Genomic DNA, 27,601 nt, shown 5'->3' on the forward strand with positions numbered 1-27,601 from the left:
AGAAGGAAGGTTGGGCAATCCTACTTCCGTAGTGATACTGCCTCGGAAACCCAAGGAGGGGTCGCTATGAGTCGGGCCGACTCGACGGCACATAACAACAACAACAACAAGCCTACGGGGACCCATAAGGGTGTGAGGGGGTAGTGTCTTTTGAGTTTACAGACACTACTGAGCTAGAACTCAAAGTTCTTTATACTTTTCTGGTTTTTATCTACTCTCCTGGTATTAAAAATAGAATGTAGATTGATCATCAGCAGTACATATAGCTGCAGCTTTATTTTTGGTATAAGGTGTCAGAGAGTTAAATGACTGTAAAGTATGGTCTTTCTATATCCATATTTGGAAATACTGGTTAGAATTACTGTTGGAATTCAGCATGAAACAATCTAGAAGAGAAGCCCATTCTTTACAGGAAAAAAAAAAAAAGAAAAAAAAAAAAAAAAAGCTTGAAGTTAGTTATATGCTATGCCATGAAGTTTGACCTTAAAAGTTTCTTACTTAAAAGTAGGCATTAGTGGAAACCTAAAATCTATGTAGTCCACCTGTACTGGCTGTTCCAGAAAAACATTTCTTTTTTAAAATTCCTGTTATAATTGGCTTTGGAAACAGCTAGGTTTATCAGTCATATAGCTTCACCTAAATTGTAGGAAAAGAAATAGTTCTCTGTTGGTTCTCAGATATTTTCAATAACGTATTCATAAGGTTTTCACTGGCCAATTTTTCAGAAGTGGATGGTCCTGTCCTTCTTCCCAGTGTGTCTTAGTCTGGAAGCTCTGTGCTGCTATAGCATTTGAAATACTAGTGTCATAGCTTCCAGCCTCACAGCAACACACAAGCCACCACAGTGTGACAAACTGACAGATGAGTACTGGTCTCAGATAAAACAGAATAGGAAATGTAGGGCTGAGTAAGGCTCACGCTGCTGCAGTAAGCTCTAAATAACAGCAACAAAACACTGTCATCGAGTCAATTCTGACTCAGTGACTCTTTAGGACAGACTAGAACTGCCCCTTAGGGTTTCCAAGTCTATAAATGTAAGGAAGCAGACTGCCTCACCTTTCTCCCTCGGAGCGGCTGGTGGGTTGGATTAGCATCTGAGCGCTTTAACCCCTGCACCACCAGGGCTCCTTGTAGTAAGCACTGGAATCCTATTAAAGTGCTCTAAGTACCCTTCATCAAGTTAACAGCTCACAAACTTAGTATAAATAATCTATACAAAAAATGCCTATGCTGAAAATAATCCTACTTTAAGGGTCCCCACACCCCATTGTTGTTGTTGTTACGTGCTGTCAAGTAGGACCCGACTCACAGCGACCCCTCTTTGGGTTTCTGAGGCAATATCACTATGGAAGTAAATTGCCCAACCTTCCTTCCGAGGAGTGGCTGGTGGGTTTGAACCGCCAGCCTTCTGGTTAGCAGGCCAGTGCCTTAGGCACTAAGCCACCAGAGCTCTCACTCTCCATCAGTCATTATTATAAACTTGTAATATTCAATAATACAACTTACTATCTAATCATAACCAAGCCAAAGACAAGTAATTAATAACAATCAAAGCTCAGATATCAGAGACAGCTTTTGGCTAAGGGCTGAATTAGTTGTTTAAAAAACAAACAGGCTTTAAGTGATCTGAAACAAAGGGCTGTGATGGGAGAGTGAGGAAGGGGCCTCTCTGCAGGACTTCTGTAGATCACCCTGAGAGTGACGGGAGCCACTGGGAACAAATTCCTCTTTTCATTTGCTCCGTACATTTGAGAAGAATAAAGCTCTTGCCAATGAAGCTGCAGCTGTGCTCACCCTCAGCTTAATCACTGTGTAAGGCTGAGGGTTAATTAACTGCCATTCTTAGCTCTATTTGTTGTTCTAGTAAAGATCCGCATAAATCTAAGATTGGGGGTAAGTGATACTTGATTTTTATTTGGAAGTATCAGTGTGTGTGTGTGTATGGGGGGAAGCTCATCCATCCTGAGAGCTGATGTATGTGGGTATGCTGAGGGCATTTTCATTTGACCTGGCCTGTGCAGTTGTTTGTCTGCAGGGTAGTGGACAAAGACCTGATGGTTGATTGCAGATGGAGGCTCTGCTGGCCTAGGATGGGCCACAAGGCAGGCGATGGTCTGAAGGCAGATGACAAGGAAAGGAAACACACAAGGCAACGGTCAAAACCCAAATGATTCCCTCAGACCAGGAAGAAGGGATAAGAGTGAGAAAGCATTTTTTAACTTGGTTAAATCTTTTATCAAGATTTTATTTGTGATAATATGAAGAGGTTTGATTGAAAGTTAACTTAAATCTAGGGCAAAAAAAACTACAGACACTGAAAGTATCCCAGATAACCATATGAAATAAATAAGTCCATTATACAAAAGAATGGATGTTTTGACCTAAGATAAACAACTCTTTTTTTAAAGCTCTAGAACTATCAACATACATATAAATGATGTGACAAGTAGGAAACCTTTTCATATGTATTAGAGTATGAACAGTTTGTTAGCATGTATTTTACAAATAATATTCTAGTCTTATGTCAGAGAGGTAGGAGCTCTGGTAGTGTAGTGCCTAAGGCACTTGACTGCTAACCAGAAGGCTGGTGGTTCAAACCCACCAGCCACTCTGCGGAAGGAAGATGGGGGAAGGAAGTCATTATTATAAACTTGTAATATTCAATAATACAATTTACTATCTAATCATAACCAAGCCAAAGACAAGTAATTAATAACAATCAAAGCTGAGATATCAGAGACCCAAGGAGGGGTCACTATGAGTCGGGTCTGACTCGACGGCATATAACAACAACAACAGAATGTCAGATAGGTTGTCTAGTTCACGTAACTTAAGGGACATTATTATCTCTAGGCTTACTCTTATTCAATATTGAACAGCATTATTTTCAAAATCTATTTCTTATAGGTGATTTTGATTTAGCCAGGGGTAAAATTCTTTGGCAGAATGCATACGTAATTTTCTGAGACAGAGGAAAATAAAATTCTGATTCACTGCACAGTCATCTTTTTGACTGCTGAGAGAAGGCTTTGCTGGAATGCATCCATCTATTCCTCTAAGCAAGGATACCTGTACAGAGAACAGACTCTCACATATAAGCTGATTTAGTGTAAAAGGCCCCATTTTGACTGACTGGGCGCAAAGCAGGCTAGGTCTGGGTACCAGAGGAGTAAGGACTGCCTCTCAGCACTGAGCTTTCTCTCCGTTCATGCGGTAACACCTTATTCCATGTGTAAGAGGTGAGCACTTATTCATCTAGTGCTCATAAGTGACTCATAAACACGAAGGTGTTTTCTCAAATAAAGGCTTACCTCTCAAAAGAAATTTTTCTCTTAAAAAAACAATACCCTCACTGTCCTCAGATTTTAGTAAGACCCCAGAAATACTTTTTTGGGTGTAAGGGAAAGGCACATGCTTGTAACAGTTCCAGGAGCACCACTCGGTCTAGGTTTCAAATCACGAAAAAAATAAAAATAAGCCTTTTTGTGAGATTACCTACAAACGAGGTGATAACAGTTATTGAGACAAAAGAGGGTGAAATAGGAATAAAGGGACTGAAAGAACAAAGTATTCATCATTCAACTTTAAATCAGTCCTGCATTACTGAACCTCAATCACTACCTGGGGTAAAGTATGAATTAATTTTTGAAACATTTTACAACAACCTTGCAGAATTTTATTTTCTTTTTGGCATTAAAAGCATTAATTTGTTACATTTGAATATTTTCAAAATATCTCAATTGTATTAAATTCTGTTTGTACATGTCTTCATTTGAAAAAGTTTTTATTATCAAAAAAGAAGAAAACTACAAAAGTAGAAAAGATGATAATTTCTTTAGGTTTTATAAACCAATCAGGAACCTAAGAGAGGCTCTAATTTCACTGTTATTTTGCTCTTTTATCTAAAATTTCACTTCTCTAATAAATAGAGTTTATATCTAACTCTGAAAGACAGAATTTTATAAACAAATAAGACAATTAATTAATAATCAGAGAGTGTTCCCAAATATGTAGAAATATATTAAAAAAAAAAATCTGGTCAAAGATACAGTCACACATCCAGAAGTACACAGGAAACCTTCAGCTTTAAGCACTCCCGCAAGCCACAAAGGCCTGGCCATAAACTCTCTTCAGTCTTTCTGAGCAGTAGTACTTCCTTGTTTACTTTTGGGTATTTCCTAGTTCAAGACCATTCAGCTTTTTTGTTCTACTAGCTTGTCAGGATGCACGGTTGTTAAGATGCCAAAGAGGTCATGTCTGTGTGGTGCTGCCTGGTTGTTAACAGATTTTAATAGCCTACATTTCTCAAATTAACATCTTCTGGTAGGCATCTAATTACAGATTAAGCTATTCAATTTGAATTTTTATTATTATTTGGCAGCAGAATTTAATGCATTCTTTAAATGCACTTTCTCATCTAAAATGATTTTTCATTAATTTATACCACTCTGCATTTTTCTTCTTGGCAAATAATAGGCCTTAAAAAGACTAATGAGAACACACAATTTAAAAGAAAGTATGTTACATACTATGGATATTTAAAAGTAAAAACAATAGTAGTAGTAAACAATTTACTAAAGTCTGACAATTATGTCTTAAAAAGCTCCAATTCAATACTGGATTTAGTCTCTTACCAGGGTTGCAATCTGTAAGAAGTGAGCAGATGGAGAGGAGAACTTTAGAAATGGTTAGGGCCGGACTCCAGTTGTCCTTTAAGATGTCCAGACAGATCACGCCTTGGCTGTTAATATTACAGTGATAGATTCTTGTTCGGAAGGTAACCTAGAGGAAAATGTAAAGGCATCATGAACAAACACACCTATTATTACACAAAGGAGCTCTAGTGGTGCAGCAGTTAAGGCATTTTGGCTGCTAACCAGAAGGTCAGTGGTTCAAACCCACCACCAGCTGCTCCATAGGCACAAGATGAGGCGATCTACTTTCGTAAAGATTTACAGCTCTGGAAACCCCATGGGAGTTGCTATGAGTTGCAAATGAATCAATGGCAGCATGTTTGGTTTGGCTTTTATTATTTCATTAGGAGCCCTGGTGGTGCTGTGGTTAAAGCATCTGGCTGCTAACCAAAAAGCTGGTGGTTTCTACCTACCATTCATTCTGTGGGAGAAAGAAGAGGCAGTCTGCTTCCATAAAGATTTGCAGCTTTGGAAACCCTATGGGGCAGTTCTACCTGACCTATACAGTCACTATGAGTCAGAATTGACACAATGGTAGTGGCTATTACTACGCAAATAACACTAGGGTCACTGGTTGAAACATATGTAATTTTTATTTTCTTTAGACACATGACAATAAGTAATAAACAAAAATCATTATGTTAAGAACTTACTTTGGCCCAAAGAACTAAAACCCAACAGTAAAAACATGATGTTCTGCTTCTGATGAAGAATTCTGGGGAGTTGAATTTACTCATAAGAGGAAAAGTGACTGTGATCAATGGAAAAATTTCAAAGTAAAGATCTGTAATTTAGAAAATAAAAATTTCAAAGGAAACTGGCATGGGATTTCAATTTTTTTTTAAAGGATTTTGTGTATTAAAAAAAAAAAATCCAACAACTAAAAAAGCATGAGAATACTAATAAAGGACAATAAACATTCTGTGTCATGGGAGCTCTGGTAGCATAGTGGCTAAGGCACTTGACTGCTAACCAGAAGGCTGGTGGTTCAAACCTACCAGCCACTCCTCGGAAGGAAGATAGGGCAATCTACTTCCGTAGTGATACTGCCTCGGAAACCCAAGGAGGGGTCGCTATGAGTCGGGTCCGACTTGATGGCACATAACAACAACAACAATGTCATGGTTCAAAAACATGAAATAGGACATCATATAAATAATAAACCTAGGAAAATAACATTAGTTATAATTTTCAAAACTTTTCCTCAAATTGTATATTTTGAATATAGTATTAGTACAGCCTACCTTTTCCCTATGATAGCTAGATCACTATTACTCTTACGTATTATTTTGAAGCATGGTTATAATATTTTTAAAGAACTTTAGTTGAAAAAGTTAAATCAGTGTTGTAACACTGACTACTACTTTCTAAGACTCTTACTTAAGTAAGAGGATTGCATGCTGTTTGTTAATACCATGTTTAATTTGTAAGTTCAAAGATACACAAGTTTTGGTGTTCTACAGACCAGTTTTCTGGTACCCAAAGTTCAAAATGTCTCAGAAGCAAGGGGCCCAGAGGCATGGTAGATCTCTGCAGGTGTTGCCACCTCACCAGGTAATCCAACATCCACATCAGGAGATTTATTTAATTTATACGATGTCAAATCTCAGAAAGGGTAGCTCCAGGTCTTCTACAGTTGTTGAACAATACAGTGTTGTTCATGGGCTAAAATAAAACCAAAAAACCAAACTCACTGCCGTCATGTGGAATCCAACTCATAGAGACCCCTCCTTGGGTTTCTGAGGCAGTATCACTACTAAGTAGATTGTCCAGTCTTCCTTCTGAGGAGTAGCCCGTGGGTTTGAACCACCAGCCTTCTGGTTAGCAGTCAAGTGCCTTAGGCACTACGCCACCAGGGCTCCCACCGGCTAGACTAGAACTTCTAATAAGGACTGCCTTTCTCCCAAAGTGAGACACCTGATAACCTGACACCCCCCACACGTCTAACAGTTTTGAAGAAATTAGAACTAAAATTCTTTAAAATGCATAGCTGAACTTGCAAGGAGAATCTCCAAAAGCCAGAAGTGAAAACAACATTATAGTAAGCACATGAGCTGACAGTATGGCTGCCCAGGATGGAGCTTGGGAAAAGGGGATGAAGGATGGTAGTCAGGCTCAATAAAATGAAGGCTTGCATTTTAATGCCCTTACAGAGAAAGAAACCAATGCTTTAGCCCTTTATGGGGTAAAGGGTTGAAACCGGGAGTCCCTGCATAAATTAGGGTGCTTAAATGTGTAGACTTTAAATGGGCAGTTGACTGCTAACCAGAAGGCTGGCAGTTCAAATCCACCAGCCACTCCTCGGAAGGAAGATGGGGCAACCTACTTCCATAGTGATACTGACTCAGAAACCCAAGGAGGGGTCACTATGAGTCAGGTCTGACTTGACGGCACATAACAACAACAACAACAAGTCCTGTATGGGGTAAAGGGTTGAAAGTGGGAGACCCTGCATAAATTAGGGTGCTTAAATGTGTAGACTTTAAATGGGTGGACTTGAAAAAATATTCATTATGGGGGAAATAACAAGAAAACTTGCCAGCAAAAGCCAGGGCTCTGGATGAGGGGAGAAAAATGTCTCCTCAGATAATTCGAAATCCCAGGTAAATATACTATACAAATAATAACTAAATGAGAGCTCAGTGATCCTAGATCAGATGTATGTTTAAGGTAAAAGCACTGTTAAAGATAAAGAGGGTTCCTGAAAAATGGTAAGATGAACAATTCAGCAGGAATGGAATAATTCTGCATCTGTTGTATCTAACAACACAGCTGAAGATACACGACGTAAAAACTGGCAGATTAATAAGAAAAAAATGACAAATCCACAATCAGGGAGATTTTCACTATATATCTGTCAAAAACTGATAGGTCAACCAGACCAAGAATTACTAAGGATACTGAAGATATGAACAAAGAAATTTAAAAAATCAAGGTGTGAAATGAAAATAAAATTTTGCACTCAACAATTAATATTCATTTCAGGCACACAAGAAATATTTATGAAAATTAACCTCATGCTAAGCCACAAATAAAGCTTGACCTATTGCAAAGAAATTATATTATGACCATAATGCAAAATAAGAATCTATCATATAAACGATCCCTCCAGATGTTTGGAAACTGAAAAAAATAAAAACATTTTCAAGTACTCATGGATCAAAGAGAAAAAATCAGCTATAGTTATAGCTAAATGACCACAAAAAGTTAGGCTGCCAATACTAACATTTGTAATTCAGTCAAAACAACTGTAAAAAAGACATGTACAGTTTAAAATGCATGCATTAGAAAAGACGACAGACATAATGACTGAGATGTCTAACTCAGGAAGGCAGGAAAAAAATCCCCAATAAACTCCATGAAAGTAGAAAGAAAAAAAGACATGAGCAGAAGTTAATGAAACACAGAATACCTAGTAATACTAAAATTTCTTCAGACAAGTCACTGTGTCTACTCTTTTAAGTGCTGGATAAAAAGATTTTTATGATACAACGTAAATGATGAGTAGGCTATAACAGAGATATTAAAAAAAAAACCTGTTAGATATTGACTGACCACTTTGAGTTAGTTAATCCTCAAAATAACTCCATGAGGAAAGAAGTATTATTGTACTATTTTAAAAATGAAGAAAGGGAGGCACAGTGATAAAGGATTTGCTCAAAGTCCCACAGTTTCTAAGTGGTGGAGCAAGAATGTGACCAGTTTCGCTGACCTGAAACTCCATTGTATCTTACTCAGCCTCAAAGCCTTTTTTTTTTTCTCCTCCCCTTCAAACTTTTAATTTTGAGATAACTGTACATTCACATGCGGTATATGAAATAATATAGAGTGATCCCATATAACCTTCACCCAGTTTCTCCCAGTGATAACATTTTGCATGGTGCTGGCTGCTAGCAAGATGGCTTCTGACTCATGTTGTTGTTGTTTGCCGTCGAGTCGGCCCCGACTCATAGCGACCCCTCCTTGGGTTTCCGAGGCAGTATCACTACGAAGTAGGATTGCCCAACCTTCCTTCCGAGGAGTGGCTGGTGGGTTTGAACAGCCAGCCTTCTGGTGAGCGGTCAAGCGCCTTAGGCACTATGCTACCAGAGCTCCCGCTGACTCATAGTGACCCCACTATAACATGCTGCATAACTATATCACAGAAAATTGACAGTGATACAATTCATGGGCCTTTTCCAGATTTCACTAGTCTTACATGCATTCAAACAAGCATGTATATTTAGTTCTATGGAATTTTATGACGTGTAAATTCACATGGCCAATTAAGACACAGAACAGCTCCATCACAAACATCTTTCATGTTCTCCTTCAACAGCCACCTCCCTCTTCTTCCCCCTGATCACTGACAACCACCAACCTGTTTCTTATCTCTACAATTTTGTCATTTCAAGAATGCAGTAAAGTGGAATAATATAGCAAAAAACCTTCTTTTTCATTGTATCTATTTTATTATGACAAAAATATATGTAACAAAGTATATGCCATCTCAGTAATCTCTACATGTGCAATTAAGTGACATTATTCCCTTCAAGATGTGCACCCATTCTTGCCATATTTTTCCAAATCATTCCACCAACATTAACATAATGCCTGCTAAGCATAAGTTCTCCCTCCCTCTCACCCTGGTTACTACTGGTAATGTTTGGTTTCTACATATTTGCTTACGTCATATAGGTGAGATCATATAGTATTTGTGTTTCATTGTATCTTTAATGGCCCCTTGTCTGGCCTTGTCTGTTGTGACATTCCTTGAGAACAATGTATCAACATTGAGCTAGATGGGCTGGCAATTGTGGGTGTGATCCCTTGGTGGTTTGCACATTACAGATGCTAAGAGTATTAAAAGGAGCTCCCGTGGTGTAGTGGGTAAGGCATTTGGCTGCTAACCAGAAGGTCGGCAGTTCAAACCCATTAGCTGTTCTGTGGAAGGAAGATGAGGCAATGTATCTCCATAAAGAATTACAGCCTTGGAAAACCAATGGGGGTCACTGTTATTGGAATTCATTCCATGGCAGTGCTTTGTTTTTGTTTTAAAGGCTATTAAATCACAAATTTTTGTTTCGATGGGGGTGGGGCACCAGGTCACAATATAAATGTTATCTGTACCTGTGCATGTGGGTTACATTCACAAGTTTGGCTCACATTGGTGTAGAGGGTAATTTGCTACACGAGACAGAGCATCCTGTCAAGCCAATGGCAGTGTTCCTGGAAGAGGTTCTGGAATCTTTTGAGACAGCTCCTGATGATAGGCACCTTTCTATCCCTACTCTCTGCACAACTCAGCCAGTCAGCTTTGGCGCTGTGGCAAATGTCTCTGACAACATAGCATGGCCCTGACCTGCTTGTATCAGTTGAAACAGGTAACTCCACATAGTAGATTATATGCAGCCTGACAGCCACTGAAGGGATGACTAGTCAGGTCTCTTCTAGGTCTAACATTCTGCAGTTTTGCTGAGGGACTTGTCTCCTAACAGGAGGCCCACTAAGGTCCAGTGTGCTGAGTATCTCCACCCAGGCATCTTGCAAAATAAATGCTGTGGAGGAGTCGATGTTCCTATCCCACTTCTACGGATCAACCACCTGGGAATGGCTTCCATTCAGCCTCAGAAAAGAGTGGGCACTGCCTGAGGTGCATTTGGACTCAGACTGCAAAGATGCCAGGACCCAGCTGCAGCAACAGAGATTCAACACAGCCACCAGCCATGGCTTCTGCAGTGCACTACAAATAACCTTTTAAAATTGCCCTCTTTATTCGCCCACACCCTTTATAATTCCCTTGAGATCCAAGTTTTTGCATATATCAAGAGTTTGTTCCTTTTCTATTGGTGAGTAGCGTTCCCTGGTATTGATATACCATACTTTGTTTAACCATTTACCTATTCAAGGACATCTGGGTTATACTCAGAGTTTAGCTATCATAAATAAAACTACTCTGAAATAATGCTATCTGTGCAATATGTTTTTGTGAGAACCTTAAGTTTTCTTTCCTCTGGGATAAATGTCCAAGAGCACAACTGCTGGGTTGTGTGGTACACATACATTTAGTTTTACAAGTCACTCTTTTCCAGAGTCACTGTATCATTTTACATCTGACCAGCAGTGTGTGAGTGATCTAGTTTCTCTGTATCCTGCCTGGACAGTATTGCTATTACTATGCTTTATTTTCACCATTCTGATAAGGTACAGTGGAACTCCACTATGGTTATTAATTTGCATTTCCCTAACTGCTAATGATGTTGATCATCTTTTCATATGCTTATCTGCTATCTGGACAGTCTTCAGTGAAATACCTATTTATGTCTTTTGCCCATTTACTAATTAAGCTTGTTTCTTACCATTGACTCTGGTGTTTTAAGTGGAGATGTATCATTAGAAGTGAAGTATGTTGTTGTTGTTATGTGCCTTCAAGTTGGACCTGACCCACAGAGACCCCTCCTTGGGTTTCCAAGGTGGTATCACTATGGAAGTAGATTGCCCAACCTTCCTTCTGAGGAGTGGCTGGTGGGTTTGAACCGCCAGCCTTCTGGTTAGCAGTCAAGTGCCATATAGGTGGATAAAAAATAATGAACTATGAGGTCAGTACAGGATTCTGTCCATTTTTTTGGGGGTAGAGAGTGTTTTACTCTTGAATGTCTCACAATGCTGACACAAAGGATCTACTTTGGTGATGCCTGTTAACTTCTATCATGAGAGGTTTTCAAGCATTAAAGAGGCAGGCTGACTGTTCTTACACACCCTAAAGCTGCAGATTCCCACAAATACCCTCTCTGAAACCTGGGGAAATTTAGGAACACAGTTTTAAGAAATATCATGCATTTATCTATTATAATGTAAATCATAACTTCTTTGGGGCTCCCTGATCAAGTTCTTACTTCTATTACCACATTTGCCACAGGACCTCCTCATCAAACTGTAAGTTACTCATAAAAGTATTTCCTTTCAACTTATGTCCAATGCAGTGCCTGGCATTGGACACAGAAAGAACATACTGCTTATTAAACAAATGCTAACCTACCACAAGCTGGTGCTCAAACAGGTAAGCATCTCTCCAAGGGGTTGTAACATCTTATTGTTCATTTAGTCAAAAGAATCTTTTAGAACGACAATTTTCAGTAATCAGTAAAAGCCAGAAAATTGTGGAGAATATTCTGAAAAAGCAGGAAATATCTTTAACATCCACTACGAGCTCTGGTAGCATAGTGGCTAAAGCACTTGACTGCTAACCAGAAGGCTGGCGGTTCCAACCCACCAGCCACTCCTCGGAAGGAAGGTTGGGCAATCCTACTTCCGTAGTGATACTGCCTCGGAAACCCAAGGAGGGGTCGCTATGAGTCGGGGCCGACTCGATGGCACATAACAACAACAACAACACACCATAATGGTATTCACTAAAAAGTCCTACAGATTAAGAAACTATTTCAGAAGAGATTTCTTACAGGTTAAATCTGTAAGAAAAAAAAGAAAATATATAGTAAGCACCCAGTATGTGCCAGACATTCCAACATAAAAATTTAAATTGTTGCTACTGACTACTTAAATGCTAAAGAGAAATATGTGTGAAAATATGTGTGACTGGTCACATTAGCAAAAATGTTATTTTCTTGTGGGGAAGAAACTGGAGGCAGTGTTGTTGGTACCTTTCTCACATTCCTTCAAAATAAAAATATAAAATACAATCAAAAGATTGCTAATAAAAGTTCTTGATATAGTCAGTATTCTCTCCCAGACCCTACTGACAAACCTAAGGAAAATGAAAGAGAAGGAATTGTCTGTAGTGGTTAGACATTCCCAAAACCAAAAAACTCACTGCCATGGAGTTAATTCTGACTCACAGTGACCCTGATTGGGTTTCCGAGGCAGTAAATCTTCACAGAAGTTGATTGTGCCATCTTCCTTCCATGGAGTGGCTGATGGATTTGAACCATCAACCTTCTGGTCAGCAGTCAACTGCCTGAGGCATTGTGCTACCAGAGCTCCATTAGTGATGCAGAAACAGGAAATGTTTGAATACTGGCATATATCATAGGATTTGCAACTGTTAGAAGAAGATTTTCTGTGGCTGAAAAACCACTCCTCTCCCATCTTCAACCTACAGAGCAACTGGTTGCTGTGATCTCTAACTCAATTTTACAGAAAGTTCATCAAGTTATCTTGCTCAGATGGCTGGGCAGCTATATACCCTTCATTCCACTCTCCTGACAAAGAGGCAAATGATAAAAAAATTCCAGTCCTACTGCAGGGGTTAATACCTCCTGACTTCTGTGTATTATACAACCTACATCTGCATTTGCATTTGCATTTATAGCTATATTGAAGCACAGCTGAATAGCTGATGTTTACAGTGATAACCTATCCGAAGAAGAGTTGGTGCTTTTGAGTTGTGCTGCTGGCGAAGAATACTGAAAATACCATGTACTGCCAGAAGAACTAACAAATCTGTCCTGGAAGAAGTGCAGCGAGAATGCTCCTTGAAAGTGAGAAAGGCCAGACTTGGTCTCCCCGACTTTAGTCATGTTGTCAGAAGGGACCATTCCCTGGAGAAGGATTATCATGTGTGGAAATGTGGAGGGTCAGCAAGAAAGGGCAAGACCCTTGTTCTGGTTACCTAGTGCCACTTTGACAAGAATATACCACAAATGGGATGGCCTTAACAAACAGGAGTTTATTCTCACAATTTGGAGGCTTTAAGTCCAAGTTCAAAGTGCCAGGCTCTAGGGGCTGTGTGAAAGCCCCTCAACCTTGGGGTCCAGCTCTGCCTCCTGCTCCTGGCCCACTGGCACTAGAGGCATTTCTTCACTCAGACAGCTGCTGGCTGCTGAGGCTGAGAAGCCCTAAGGTTGACAAGTCAAAAGGCATAGTCCCGATGTTACCAAACCACACAGCAGGCCATTAACTTAAGTCCATTGTAAGTCCCAAGGTTGGCAGAGCATAGGAGGCTGCTGAGCAACAACACAGCTACATGCAGTATCCAAGCGTGCGATAAGCTAGACCATTCCCAAGGCTTCTCCTTATATACAGGAAGCAGACCACATCCCAAGGCAGCTACTCAGCTGCCACCATGGAGCTGATTGCCAGTCTCATCATGGGGAATAACTACCACCAGCTGCCCAGCTGCTCAACCAGGCCCAACCAAGTTGACACACACACATAACTACCACAACCCTCAATAAGATGGATTGACACAGTATCTGCCTGCAATGATGGGCTCAGGTATAGTAAGGATTGTGAAGATGGCACAGAACTGGGCAGTGTTTCATTCTGCTGTACACAGGGTCACTATGAATTGGAGCTGACTCAACAGCACCTAACAAACAACAACATTCCTCAAGGAGAGGTAAACTTATATTGAGAATATTGTTTTTAAAGGCTGGGCAGAGAGAACATTTTAGAACAGAATGAAAATGTCAAAACATGATTTAGATGTAGTGATACAGAAAACTTATTTATGTAGACTGGCTAAATCCCAGATGACTCTGGATGAGAAAGGTTTTATTTTTGTGTGATACACAAACATCGCTTAGTTGTGTGAGTGTACATGTCGGTAAGAAGAATAATGTATCCTTTTCCTCACCTCCGAAGATGCCTACATCCTAATCCCTGAGACCCACAGATACATTAGCTTACACGTAAGAGAGATTTTGCAGATGTGATTACATCAATGATCTTGAGATGGGAGATTATCTTCAATTATCTGGAAAGGCTTCATATAATCACAAGTATCCTTATGAAAAGAAGGCAGGAAGACCACAGTCACTAGTAGGAGACGTGATGAAAGAAGCATGAAGTTGGCATGATGTAACGAAGGGGCCATTAGCTAGGGAATGCAGGCCGTCTCTAGAAGGTGAAAAATGTAAGGAAATGGATTTTCCTCTGAAGCTGCCAGAAGGAACACAATTCTGCTGACTCTCTGATTTTAGTTTTCTCACTTTCAGAACTGCAGGATAATAATTTTCTGTTGTTTTAAGCACCAAGTTTGTGGTAATTCATTACTACAGCAATAAGAAGCTAATATGACATTATATATATACTTCCCACTTGCTTTACTACTTTGTCTCAAAAGTACCATAAGATGGAGCTGTCCTATTTCAGAAACACTGTATTAAAATAATACACTGTATTATTTTCATTTTCCTTAAAAATAATTTTAGAAAGTTCCTTGTAAGAATATAACCTAAAATAACAATGATCTTAGTTATTTTGCTTTTCTGAGCCTTTATTTTCTACAAAATGAGAGACTTAAGTAAGTTATTTCTCAGGTGCATTTTAGTTCCAAGATGCAAGAGTTGTTTTGTGGAAAGAATAAACAGGTTTGGGAGTTAGCTGGAGTTGGACTGGATGGGATCCTGAATTGGGACTAATTTGAGATTCAGTATTCTCCTCTACAACATGGAGAAAATAACAGCTAATCCCACACGGGCAGTGACTGAAGTATATAAAAAGTGTTCATACCATGCACTTAGCAGGAACTCAGTATTAGTCTCCACTCCCCTCCCTCCCATTTCCTAGTTACCTGGCTTTTTAAACGTATTTGCTTTATACTACCCTCTTTGACTGCTAACCAGAAGGCTGGAGGTTCAAACCCACCAGCCACTCTTTGGAAGGAAGGTTGGGCAATCTACTTCTGTAGTGATACCACCTCGGAAACGCAAGGAGGGGTCGCTATGAGTCCGGTCCAACTCGAAGGCACATAACAACAACAACAACCCCCTTGTTATAGGTATAGACAGTATACCACATTCAGTAAAAAGTGGTTTTGTAAGGGAAGAGAAACCAAGGAGAGCATGAGTATCGACAGAGAAGAAAATAGTTTAATAAAATATTTCTGACAAATTTATTGTACACATTACTTTAGGAAAATGTTTTACAGTAAACAAATGCCTCCAACTGGAAAACGAATTCTGATAACCACTTTAAAATAAATGTATAAAATGGAATGGCCAGAACATAACTAAAGAGAATGCTGACACAACGTGAAAAATTTAACTGAACTAATGTCACTGAACAAGTCGTGTGGAAACTGTCAAACGGGAACCTGACTTGCTATGTAGGCTTTTACCAAAGACACAATAAAATATTATTTTTTTAAAAAAATCTGTACAACAGTAACTTCTATGTTGCACATACCCGCCATTTAAAAAAAAATATTTTGGTCACTAGATAAATGGTACTGTGATTTTACCGAGGAAATATGAGATCAGTGAAAACACATTCCTTTTAAAAATAAACACTTTTCCATAGAGACCCAGAAAGGAACTATTTGGAGCCTCTGTGCCATGAATCAGTGAAGCATGTAACAAAGGTCCAAAAATAGCAAGGTTAGCATCATTCAAATGGTTCTCGGCCTTAGGCTCTCTATAAAATTGTAGTTGAATAGGTTGTTAGTACACATTTTTAAAATGTCAGTCCCATTTCCCTTGAGATTTCAAGTGATCTTTTCTTAAAATGGATTTAACAGCACTGTACCAACAACTAACATACCCTAAGATTATTCTTAAGTGTTAGTGACACAATAAAAACTGGAAAAGCCCGTTAAAAGTACTGGGAGTCACAAATTCTGAAGTGACTCTAAGAAATACATGCCAGCAGCACAAAACAAAAACTAAATAAACAGCCCTTCCCCACTCAAAAAGGAAATATATTTGGTCTTGAATAACTGATAGTAAAGAAGTTAAAATATCACCTAGAAATTCTAGCACATAAAGATTACACCTCACCAGCCCTGAAGAGGCTGTGCAGCATGCTACATTTGATTGCAGTCTACAGCAATGTTTTTTAAAGCTTTCAAGTACAATTTTAATGATAAAAGAAAATAACCTTTAAAGCTCAGAAATTTACATTTAAAAAGTATTTCTCAGCTGAAGTATAAATGTAGAATAAACATGCAAATGGAAAATTTCTTCCCTATCATGAGAAACTAGTTTTTTAGAAGAAGAGAACTGTTGATTCTGTTCCCAGTGCCCCGTTCACACACAGCAGATAACTCCTGCAAGGCAATCCAACCCACTGATAATGATTCCATCTCAGGACAGAGTAGAACTACTCCATAGGGTTTCTGAGGCTGTAAATCTTAAGGCTGTCAAATCTTTCTCCCATGGAGTGGCTGGTGGATTTGAACTGGTAGCCTTTCAGTTGGCAGCTGAGTGCTTAACCTCTGCACCATTCCTATTAGGGACCAACTATTATACATCTTAGACAATACATAAACATTCAATTTATATAGAATGTTTTAGGACCATATCTATGTTGAATAATGTAGATAATAATCTGGTTCTTCAACAAATTTATGTGTTCCTTTCTTCATACTGACTTGTTCTTTCATTATAGTTTTTATTATCTTTGCTCTTTTAACAATTATCTTATGTATCCTTTCAAATTATTTTATTGTTTCAAGTTTTAAGAATGATAATCCAGTTGATTTTCCTTTATTGGAAATTACGTCATTGTGTAGATTATAGTCTTTGACTGTGAGCTCAACCTCAGTGAAGTGTACTTATTTTTCTGTAGAAGTCCCAGATCCTTGGACTGTTAAGTGGTTTTATGTTTGCTTCTACATGGGCTTCTTTGAGACCAGATTGTAACATGGTATTGTTGTTAGGTGCTACTGAGTCAATTCCCTCTCACAGGAACTCCATGTGACAGAGTAGAATTGCTCCATAGGGTCTTTTAGACTATAATCTTACAGCAACGGATATGGAGCTGCTGGTTGGATTCAAACTGCCAACCTTTCAGTTTGCAGCTGAGTGCTTAACTGCTGTGCTACCAGGGCTCCTTAGGTTATACCATATATAATAAAATATAAGGCAACAAAATCACCCCTCAGGAAGAATTGAATTATATTCAAATCTTTATAAAATCTCTCCTCTTATAGATGATACCTCAGTTACTTTATTTTAAACGAGATGTTAGTTTGTGGTCAGCTACCACAGAATCAGCCTCTGACAAATGGAGACACCATGAACAATGGAATGAAATGTTGCCCGGTCTGGCATCATTCCTATGAGGAGGTGCAGATTCATATGGTTTTCACTGACTGATTTTCAGTGTTGTTGTTGTTGTTGTTGTTACGTGCTGTCGAGTCAGACCCGACTCATAGTGACCCCTCCTTGGGTTTCTGAGGCAGTATCACTACGGAAGTAGATTGCCCAACCTTCCTTCTGAGGAGTGGCTGGTGATTTTCAGTAGTAATCACCAAGTCTTTTTTCCTAGTCCATCTTAAGTCTAGAAGCTCTGCTGAAACCTGTTCAGCGTGAGAGCAACACACAAGCTTCTACTGACAGATGGATGATGGCTGTGCAAGAGGTGTGCTGGCTAGGAATCCAATTCATGTTTCTTAGATGGAAAGTAGAATTCTACTACTGAACCACTGCTGATACTTTTTGGTTAAGACACAGATCCTGAAACCAGGTCAAGCAATGCTTGTTTGGTATGTAAATAGAGATTTCTTTCCTTAAATCAGTTAAAAAAAAAAAGTAAGATACAAAAATTCAACATAGCCCTACGAGTATGGCATTCCTAGAAGTACAATCTGAGTACAATCTGAAGGCTTAAGAGAACTAGGGGGAAAAAACAGATCAGATACTAAGAACAGCTGTTCTTGAACACTGAATTTTAAAAAAAACCATTATGTGGGATTATGTTGATCCAACACTTACTTATTAATTAGTACTGTACAAATGAGACATAATTTAACAGATGTCCAATGAACCTTCATCTCTAAGGCAGGATGATTCATTTCTGCTTTTTAACTGCAAAAATATCCCATACATAACAACAATTAATTAGGAAGCACAACAGCTGAGATACTTAATGGATTTCATGTAAAGTGCATAATAAATGATAGGCCATATGACACTTGCTGTTAAATTAAAGGCAGTGACATAAACATACACAGAAGGAGAATGTCCTCCTATTTATTTATTTATTTTTCTTTTTTTCTCTTTAATAGCCTCAGGAGCCCTGGTGGTATAGTGGTTAAAGCATTCAGCGGCTAACCAAAAAGGCTGGTAGTTTGAACCCACCAGCTGCTCTGCTGGAGGAAGATGTAGCAGCCTGCTTCTGTAAAGACTTACAGCCTTGGAACCCCTATGAGCAGTTCTACGCTGTGTTACAGTGTTGCTATGATTCAGAATTGAATCCATGGCAGTAGGTTTTGGATAGGTCTCCCACTACCTAGAAGGAAGGTTAGGCAATCTACTTCCATAGTGATACTGCCTCGGAAACCCAAGGAGGGGTCGCTATGAGACAGGTACGGCTCCATGGCACATAACAACAACTCACTAAGTAAGTCACTTCTGCAAGATGTAGTATATTTACAAACTTGCTAAATGTTAAATGCCAATAATATACAGGTTTCCTTCATCCCTTGGGAAAGAAGTAATAATTTTGATATATGTGGATATATGAAGTGGCAATTATTTACCTTAAGAGATTAATAATTCAATAAATACCCAAAAGTATACAAAACACTTATCATAACTACAAAGAAAAAACAATGTGGTTTTTCATATAGCCTATAAGAGATGGATTGACACAGTGGCTGTGATGATGGGCTCAAGTATAGCAGGGATCATGCAGCTGGTGCGGGATCGGGCAGCATTTCGTTCTGCTGTGCATGGGGTTGCTATGAGTCAGAAACAACTCGATGGCACTTAACAACAACAATAAGAGTATAGAAATAAACTATATCTTAATATTTTTCAAAATGAAACCATGCCTAACTGTATTAATGCCAGTGACTATAAAGTTGGCTAAATGCCTACTGTAACAGACAAAAAAGATAGTCTTTGAAAGTTGAATAGTGTTCAATAAGAATCATAAATGTTTCCAAACTTTGCATGCATATTAGAGAGGACAATGGTACTTCTTCCCTGTGTTGATACCATGAAGTTTGAAAATACTGTATTTACACCATAGAAAGTTGTAACCAAAAAAAGGTTAACAATTATGTAGTGTTTCTGTGCCAGCCACTGCTCTAAGTGATTCGCATTTATCATATAATCTAATCTTCCCACTCACCCTGGGAAGTAGGTATTATTTCCCATTTGACAGATAAAGAAATCAACACACAAGATCCAAATCAAAAACCAAACTCACTGCCATTGAGTCGATTCTGATTCATAATGACTCTACAGGACAGAGTAGAACTACCTCGTAGGATTTCCAAGGCTCTCAATCTTTACAGAAAGCACACCAAAAGCTCACATTCATGGCAATTCCAATATGAGATGAAGACATTACCAGGAGACAAGCAAATATGAAATAAAACAAACACAAGTAAGAAAACAACACACCACCCTCAAAGAGTTTTTTCAAAAATGACAGTAAAGGAAGGGAATAAAGAAAATTTTATGAATTCTGTATCTTGACAATTTGACTTTAGATAGCAAGATTAATAATGTAGGGATTGAACAGCTTTTTCAGATCCAGTTCTGGTAAAATGAGAATACATGTAAACTGTTTAGTAAAGAGAAAGAAATGTTTGTTGATATTTACGTTATTATTACTGTTCTTATTATGCCAAATGACCTATCATCTCCGCAAGATTACTGAAAGCAATAAACCTGAGCCAGTCAAGAAGAAGAAACAAAACAAAACCCACCCCAATGTTTTGACATAACTTGAAAATTGTCACTTATCTTTTGTTTAACCTTTGAATAATTAAACCTCCATATTTAGAATATTCTAGTGAATATTTTTTAAACACCTGTGGTGAACAGATGTAATTAACTGACCTGCTACTCCAGGTTTTGCACACTCAAACTGATAGCTAATAGGCAGCTTATTTGAAAATTTAAATAGGGTACCTTTTACTTTTATTAAGTCTTGGAATTTTTTTTTAAACAGTCTGTGAATGATACTGTGTGTAGACCTGAGTTAAAAGCAATGGATACTCTGTAAACCTTCTCTATAAATGGGTATGATGGCAAGAAGATCATTTGGTCAGATGGAAGATAAGCATTTTCAGGCTATTACTTCTTCTTGAGATTGTACTGATTCTAGATTATCATGCCCCCTTTAGTGAATGACCTGACATGAAAATATTGATAAGAAAATACCCATAAATAGTCAGAAAATAAGACTGAGGTTAAACTGCAAGAATGGAGGGGTGGACGTTGAATAACAAACTGAGGTGGTCTCTTACCCTGTATGTTCTTGAGTATTTTAGGAATGTGGATTACGTTTGTTACATAACTCTCGTTCTTAAACCACTTTCTTGTGGAACAAATCTTTTCTGGTTGATGAAGCTAATTGATTCTTAACTTCACAAACAGCTTTTATATGATCAACATCGTGGAAGCTTTTCTTTGTATAGTCTTAAAAGCAGACCAAATCAAGCATGAAAGGAATACAGGTGAAATAGAAAACAGAAGTGGGAAATGGAGAAAATATAGACAACTCAATCTACAATTTGAAGGAGATATGGAGGAGAGGAGGGACCAGGCACTACAGGTAAAGAGTAAACAGAATTGACACAAAGACCATTTCTGAACACGGTCTTCACTGGAACCTGCGTGTCAAGAAGATTAGAGAGAAGGGTAGGATAGGAAGTCAGCAGTATGTAAGGGAAGGCAATCTGACTCTGGGTTGAGGCATCCTCATGAGGATGGATGTAAGTCTCCCTCCTCACCAAAAAAACAAAACAAAACAAAAAAGGGTAAATTGGCAACCAACTCATATCAAGAATTTAAGGACTAGAGCCAACATATCTCTTTTTGCTTTCCTGGCAAGTACTCAAGAATAACTTGTTAGGACAATAAAGCAGACTTCCTAGACATACCCAAATACTTGGAGGTATTGATTTTCTGGGTTTGAAGGCTGAGGATCATCCTCTCCTGGGACAACCAGGTCAATTAGCATACTCAGTTCATAAAGATCATGTTCTATACCCTAGTTTGGTGAGTAGCATCTGGTGTCTTAAAAGCTTCTGTGCAGCCATCTAAGATATTATTAGTCTTCCCATCTGGAGCAAAGGAGAGTAAAGGAAACCAGGACTAAAGGAAGTAATCAGTCCACAGAACTAATGGCCCACTGAACCACAGCCTTTTCTAGCCTCAGACCAGATAAACTAGATGGTGACTGGTTACCACTACCGACTATTTGGACCAGGGACACTGTACAGGGTCCTGGTTAGAAGGAGAGAAAAATGTAGAACAAAACTCAGTCATAAAAAAGACCAGACTTACTGGACAGATAAAGACTGAGATTACCACCTTAAGATACCCTTTGAGTCTGGAACTGAAGCCACTCCCAGAGGTCACCTTTCAGGCAAACAACAGATTGGCCTATAAAATAACCACCACCACCCAAGAGGAAAGTGCTCCTTTAAACCAAATGGTTGACATTTACCCAAAAGCAATGATGAGAAGGCAAGGAGGGGCAGAGAAATGGGATGGATAGAAATGGGGTAGGTTGAGTGCAAATGCAGAGTGCTGATACATTGTGGAGACTGTAACCAATGTCACAGAACAAATTGCGTATGAATTGCTAAATGGAAACTTGACTTGCAGTGTAAACTTTCATCTAAAACACTAAGATTTTCTTTTTTTAAAATTACCTTTTAGGTTTATTGAAGTGCTATTCAATACTATCAGGGATAGCTTAAATTGTATTTTCATTAATGATAACCACATAGGTTTGTAATTCATTTAAATTACCATGTCAGTTTTTTTTTTCCCCCTTTCTCCTCCTCTCTCCCTCCCTTACTCTTCACTTGTCCACAATATAGTTTTTGCTACCAGTCCATGACTGCTGACATTATTTCCCTAGTCTACATTTCCACCTTCTAGGTTATCTTGCTTCATTCATATGCAAGGGCTTCTGAAACTTGTTGCTTCGGATTTCTCTCTTTCCCTCCAGTATACTCTAGGAGACTATACCAGTTGCAGACAAGCTGATTCGGACTCATGGTGAACCCGTGTGTCAGAGCACTGTGCTCCACAGGGTTTTCAATTGCTGACTTTTTGGAAATAGATTGTGAGGTCTTTCCTCTGAGGTGCCCCTAGATACACTCAAACTGCCAACCTTTCTGTTAGGAGCTGACAGGATTAACTGTTTGCACTATCCAGGGAATCCTTCTGTAAAACAACTGTCTTAAAACAAACACTAGGTTAATTTTCTGTAAGATGGTGGAAATGTATCTGAGAGAAACAAGAAAAAAATTAAATAAGGGGAGGTGGGTTGTTAAAAAGCAATGCTTTTAACTGTGTGGTGAAAAATACACTCCTGTTTTCTAATGTTCTGCTCCTGTAGCCTAAACCTCCTATCCCTAAAAGAAATCTGAAGTACCTTAAATAAACACTCTAGGCTGTTTCTCTTCTTCTATTATTTGCAGCATTCATCTTTATATGGCAGAAAATTGGCTACTATAGTATAACAACAAATATTAAAAATAAACAACTATACCATATGCAGTTTTTTAAATAAATAGTGCCAGCTTAGTTTCATGATTGATAGCTGTATGTATAGCTGAAATAAGGATTCAGAAATGAATTTTTGTAGACAGGCCAGCAATAACTGTCTATTCAGAAAGCAAACAAATTTATTTAAGATCATTAAGGACAAGGACTATATGGGACACTGATTTTTATCCCCTCTAGGAGAGAGTAGGATGTCAGTACATAGCTGTTCAATAAACAGATGAACTGGAAAAGAATAGAATATTCACATTTGAAAAGAGGGCCATATAGACAGTAACTAAAAATGACAACTGAGAATCTCTGATGTTCTCGCAGTTAGGCTGACAGTGCCTGTTTGTATGTGCATGTGTGTATCAACTGACAGCTGTGTAAAGTTCATAAAGGGAAATGTGTTGTTATTTTAATTTTGATTTAGAGGAACTTTCACAGTCTGGTGATGAATATTTTGGTCAGTACAGATTTTAAGTCTGAAATATTAACTGTAGATTTGGGATTAATTATATTTCATAAATCTATCAAATTAGAAAAAAGACCTGATAGAAATTCCAGAAGTATGAGGCATACCACTATACTTTATCTACTTCCAATAAGCAGTACAAAGAACTAAAAAATATGACATGTCAAGGTAGAAATGATTAACAAACGATGCTTTTCTTTTTCTCCATAAGAAGATTCATTTCCTGTTCCGACAATAATAGACAAACCTACTTTTCTTTAAAAGCCTGTAAGAACTTTTTTTTCATCGTTTTTCTTCTTTTGTGGTCAGAACTATTTAGTGACACGCAGATTAAAGAACAAAGAAATCCACCTCTTGTTTGTAGTAAAAATTAATATATCATCAGAGTAAGGTGGTGATGGCTACAAGCAAACTGTTAAGTTCTAAAGTCTTCAAAGGGCATGTGTATTCAGAAGTTCCTCTAATGGAAGGTTTTACTTTCTTAGATGTGACAACATTCTAAATTAATGAGATTTATTTTCAGATGTACACTTAAAACTGTACCATTACTTTATTATCAAATGATGGAATATTTTTTGTCTGGTTAAATATAATTATATCCTTTATTGGCCGTGAAAATCATTCATGAAAACGGATCAATGTAGACATGGACCAAATAAATGAAAGACTGTTGCAATGTTTTAGGGAGGTTCTGTTCAGCAACAGCTTTTTATGTCCTAGTAGTTTACTTATTGTTGTCGCCAGGTGCCATCAAATGGGTTCTGACTCATAGTGACACGATGTACAACAGAACAAAAATAAACACTACCTGGTCCGGTGCCACCCTACCAGTCTCTGGATGCTTGAGGCCACTGTTGCAGCCACTGTGTCAATGCATCTTACTGAAGGCCGTCCCCTCTTTCAATGACCCTCTACTTTACCAAGCACAATATCCTTCTTCAGGGACTGATCCATCCTGAAAACATGGCCAAAGTGTGAGAGATGAAGTCTCGCCATGCTTGCTTCTAAGCTTTCAGGCTGTACTTCTTCCAAGACAGATCTGCTCATTCTTCTGGCAGTCCATGGTATATTCAATATTCTTCACCAACACCATAAATGAATCAATTCTTCGGCAATCTTCCTTATTCACTGTGCAGCTTTCACATGCTTATGAGGCAAATGAAAATACCATAGCTTGGGTATTTTCAATACCTTAGTCTTCATAGTGACATGTTTGCTCTTCAACACTAAAGGGGTCTTTTGCAGCAGATTTGCACAGTGCAGTATGATGTCTGATTTCCTGACTGCTGCTTCCATGGGTGTTGACTGGGGATCCAAGTAAAACGACAACTTCAATCTTTTTTCCATTTATTGTGATGTTGCTTACTGGTCCAGTTGTATTTTTGTTTTCTTTATGTTAAGGTGTAATCCATACTGAAGGCTGCAGCCTTTGATCTTCATCAGTAAGTGCTTCAAGTCCTTTTCACTTGCAGCAAGCAAGGTTGTGTCATCTACATTGCACAAGTTGTTAATGAGTCCTCCTGCAATTCTGATGCCACAGTCCAGCTTCTTGGGATTATTTGCTCAGCATATAGATTGAATTAAGTATGGTGAAAGGATACAACACTGATGCACACCTTTCCTGATTTTAAACCATGCAATATCCCCTCGTTCTGTTCGATGACTGCCTCTTAGTCTATGTATAGGTTCCTCATAAGCAAATTAACTATTCTGGAATTTCGATTCTTCCAAAGCTATCCATAAATGATCCACACATTTGAATGCCTTTACATAGACAATATAAACACAGGTAAACATCTTTCTAGTATTCTCTGCTTTCAGTCAAGACCCATCGGACGTCAGCTATGCTATCTATCCCTTACACCACATCCCCTTCTGAATCTGGCTTGAATTTCTGGCAGTTTCCTGCCTGTGTACTGCTGCAACCATTTTTCATTTATCTTCAGCCCAGTTTTACTGATGTGTGATATTAATGATACTGGTTAATAATTTCCACATTCTACTGGATCACCTTTCTTTGGAATGGGCACAAATATAGAGCTCTTCCAGTTGGTTGGACAGGTAGCTGCTGGCTTCCAAATTCTTGGCATAAATGAATGAGCACTTCCAGTGTCGCATCTGTTTGTTGAAACTTCTCAATGGGTATTGTTTCAAATCCTGGAGATCTGTTTTTCACCAATACCATTAGGGCAATTTGGACTTTTTCTTTAATACCACAGGTTCTTGATCATATGCTACCTCCTGAAATGGTTGAATGTTGACCAATTCTTTTGATGTTTCCTGTATCGCACGTTATCTTGCCCATGGAATCCTTCAATATTGCAACTTGGATATTTTCTTTAGTTCTTTCAGCTTGAAAAATGCCAAGCGTGTTCCTCCCTTTTGGTTTTCTAACTCCAGGTCTTTGCACATTTCATTATAATACTTACTTTATCTTTGAGCCACCCTTGGAAATCTTCTCTTCAGCTCTTTTGCGTCATCATTTCTTCCATTTGCTTTAGCTAATCACCATTTAAGAGAAAGTTTTACAGTCTCTTCTGACATCCCTTTTGGTTCTTTCTTTCTTTCCTATCTTTTTAAAGACTTTTGTTTTCTTCACGTATGATGTCCTTGATGTCATCTCACAACTTGTCTGGTCTATGGTCTCTGGCATTCAGTTCATCAGATCTATTCTTCAGATGGTCTCTAAATTCAGGTGGGATATGTCTTTTGGCTCTCATTGACTTGTTTTAATTTTCTTCAGCTTCAATTTAAAGTTGTATAGGAGCAACTGATGTTGTGTTCCACAGCCAGCCCCTGGCCTTGTTCTGAACAACAATGTTGAGCTTCTCCATCATCTCTTTCCACAGAACTAGTCAGTTTGATTCCCGCGAATTCCATCTGGTGAGGTGCATGTATATAATCACTGTTTATGTTAAGAAAAGGTATTTGCAATGAATAAGTCAATGGTCTTCCAAAATTCTATCATGCAATCTCCAGTGTCATTTCTATCACCAGAGCCGTATTTTCCGAACACTGATGCATCTTCTTTGTTTCCAGCTTTCGCATTCCAATCACCAGTAATTATAAATGCAACTTGGTTGTATGTGTGGTCAATTTCAGACTGCACAAGTTGGTAAAAATCTTCAATTCTTCATCTTTGGCTTTAGTGGCTGGTGCATGTGGTTAAGGTTGTGTGTCACCTTAGCTGGGCTGTGGGTTTGAGTGGTTGGGCAGCTGGATACAGTTATTCCCCATGATGAGACTGTAATCAAATCCTTGGTGGAATCTGCTGGAAGCAGATGATTAGCTGCCTTTGGGGTATGACAGAGCTCTGGTAGCACAGTGTCTAAGGCATCTGACTGCTAACCAGAAGGTTGGTGGCTCAAACCACCAGCTGCTCCACGGAAGCAAGACTGGGCAATATATGTCTGTAAAGATTTACCACCTCAGAAACCCAAAGGGTATTGCTATGAGTGAGAATCAACTCAATGGCAGTGCGTTTGGTTTTGGTTTGGTTTGGGGTATGACCTGCTTCCAGTATATAAGGTGAAGCTCTGAGAAAGGTTTCTAGCTTTTGGCACATCTGGTTCATGCATTTGGCTTAGTCTTCATCCCAATGGCCTGCCATGTTGCCTGCCAATCTTGGGATTGTTCCTGGACTTGAACCAGTGGTCTGCCATATGTCTGCTGATCTTGGGATTATGCCATTCTACTTGCCAAGCTTGGGTTTGTTAGCCCCAGCAGCCAGCAGCTGCCTGAGTTATGAGAAGCCTCTAGCTCCTGTGAACCTGGAATAAGAGGCAAGCCCAAGGTCAAGGGGCCTTCACCCAGCCTCTAAAGCCAGCATTATGAATGTGGACTTCTAGCCTCCTAAACAGTAAGAGACCCAGTCCCTCTCAGGAGGGTAACAAGGGAAAGTGCTCAGTGCAGATCAGTGAGTAAGCACAAGCCCGCCCGTGCTTACCTCACTCCCGGAGACTAAGCACAATCCCGCCAGTGTTTACCTAGCTCCCGGAGACCCGATCCCTCTTGGGAGGGTAACAAGGGAA

The 27,601-nt window shown here is 38.9% G+C and overlaps 1 protein-coding gene across 1 annotated transcript in view; it reads right to left on the reverse strand.

The window, feature by feature from the left end:
- Positions 1–27,601, reverse strand: part of LOC103193326 (ubiquitin-conjugating enzyme E2 E2) — a 489,664-nt gene that overhangs the window by 66,709 nt on the left and 395,354 nt on the right. Inside the window, exon 4 of the mRNA XM_007936516.2 lies at positions 4,635–4,782. Coding sequence (XP_007934707.1) covers positions 4,635–4,782 — 148 coding nt within the window. The remainder of the gene's footprint in view (positions 1–4,634; positions 4,783–27,601) is intronic.

Source organism: Orycteropus afer, unplaced genomic scaffold, assembly GCF_000298275.1.
Source record: "Orycteropus afer afer isolate SDZICR_OR568_19922 unplaced genomic scaffold, OryAfe1.0 scaffold00003, whole genome shotgun sequence".
Classification (NCBI taxonomy): domain Eukaryota; kingdom Metazoa; phylum Chordata; class Mammalia; order Tubulidentata; family Orycteropodidae; genus Orycteropus; species Orycteropus afer.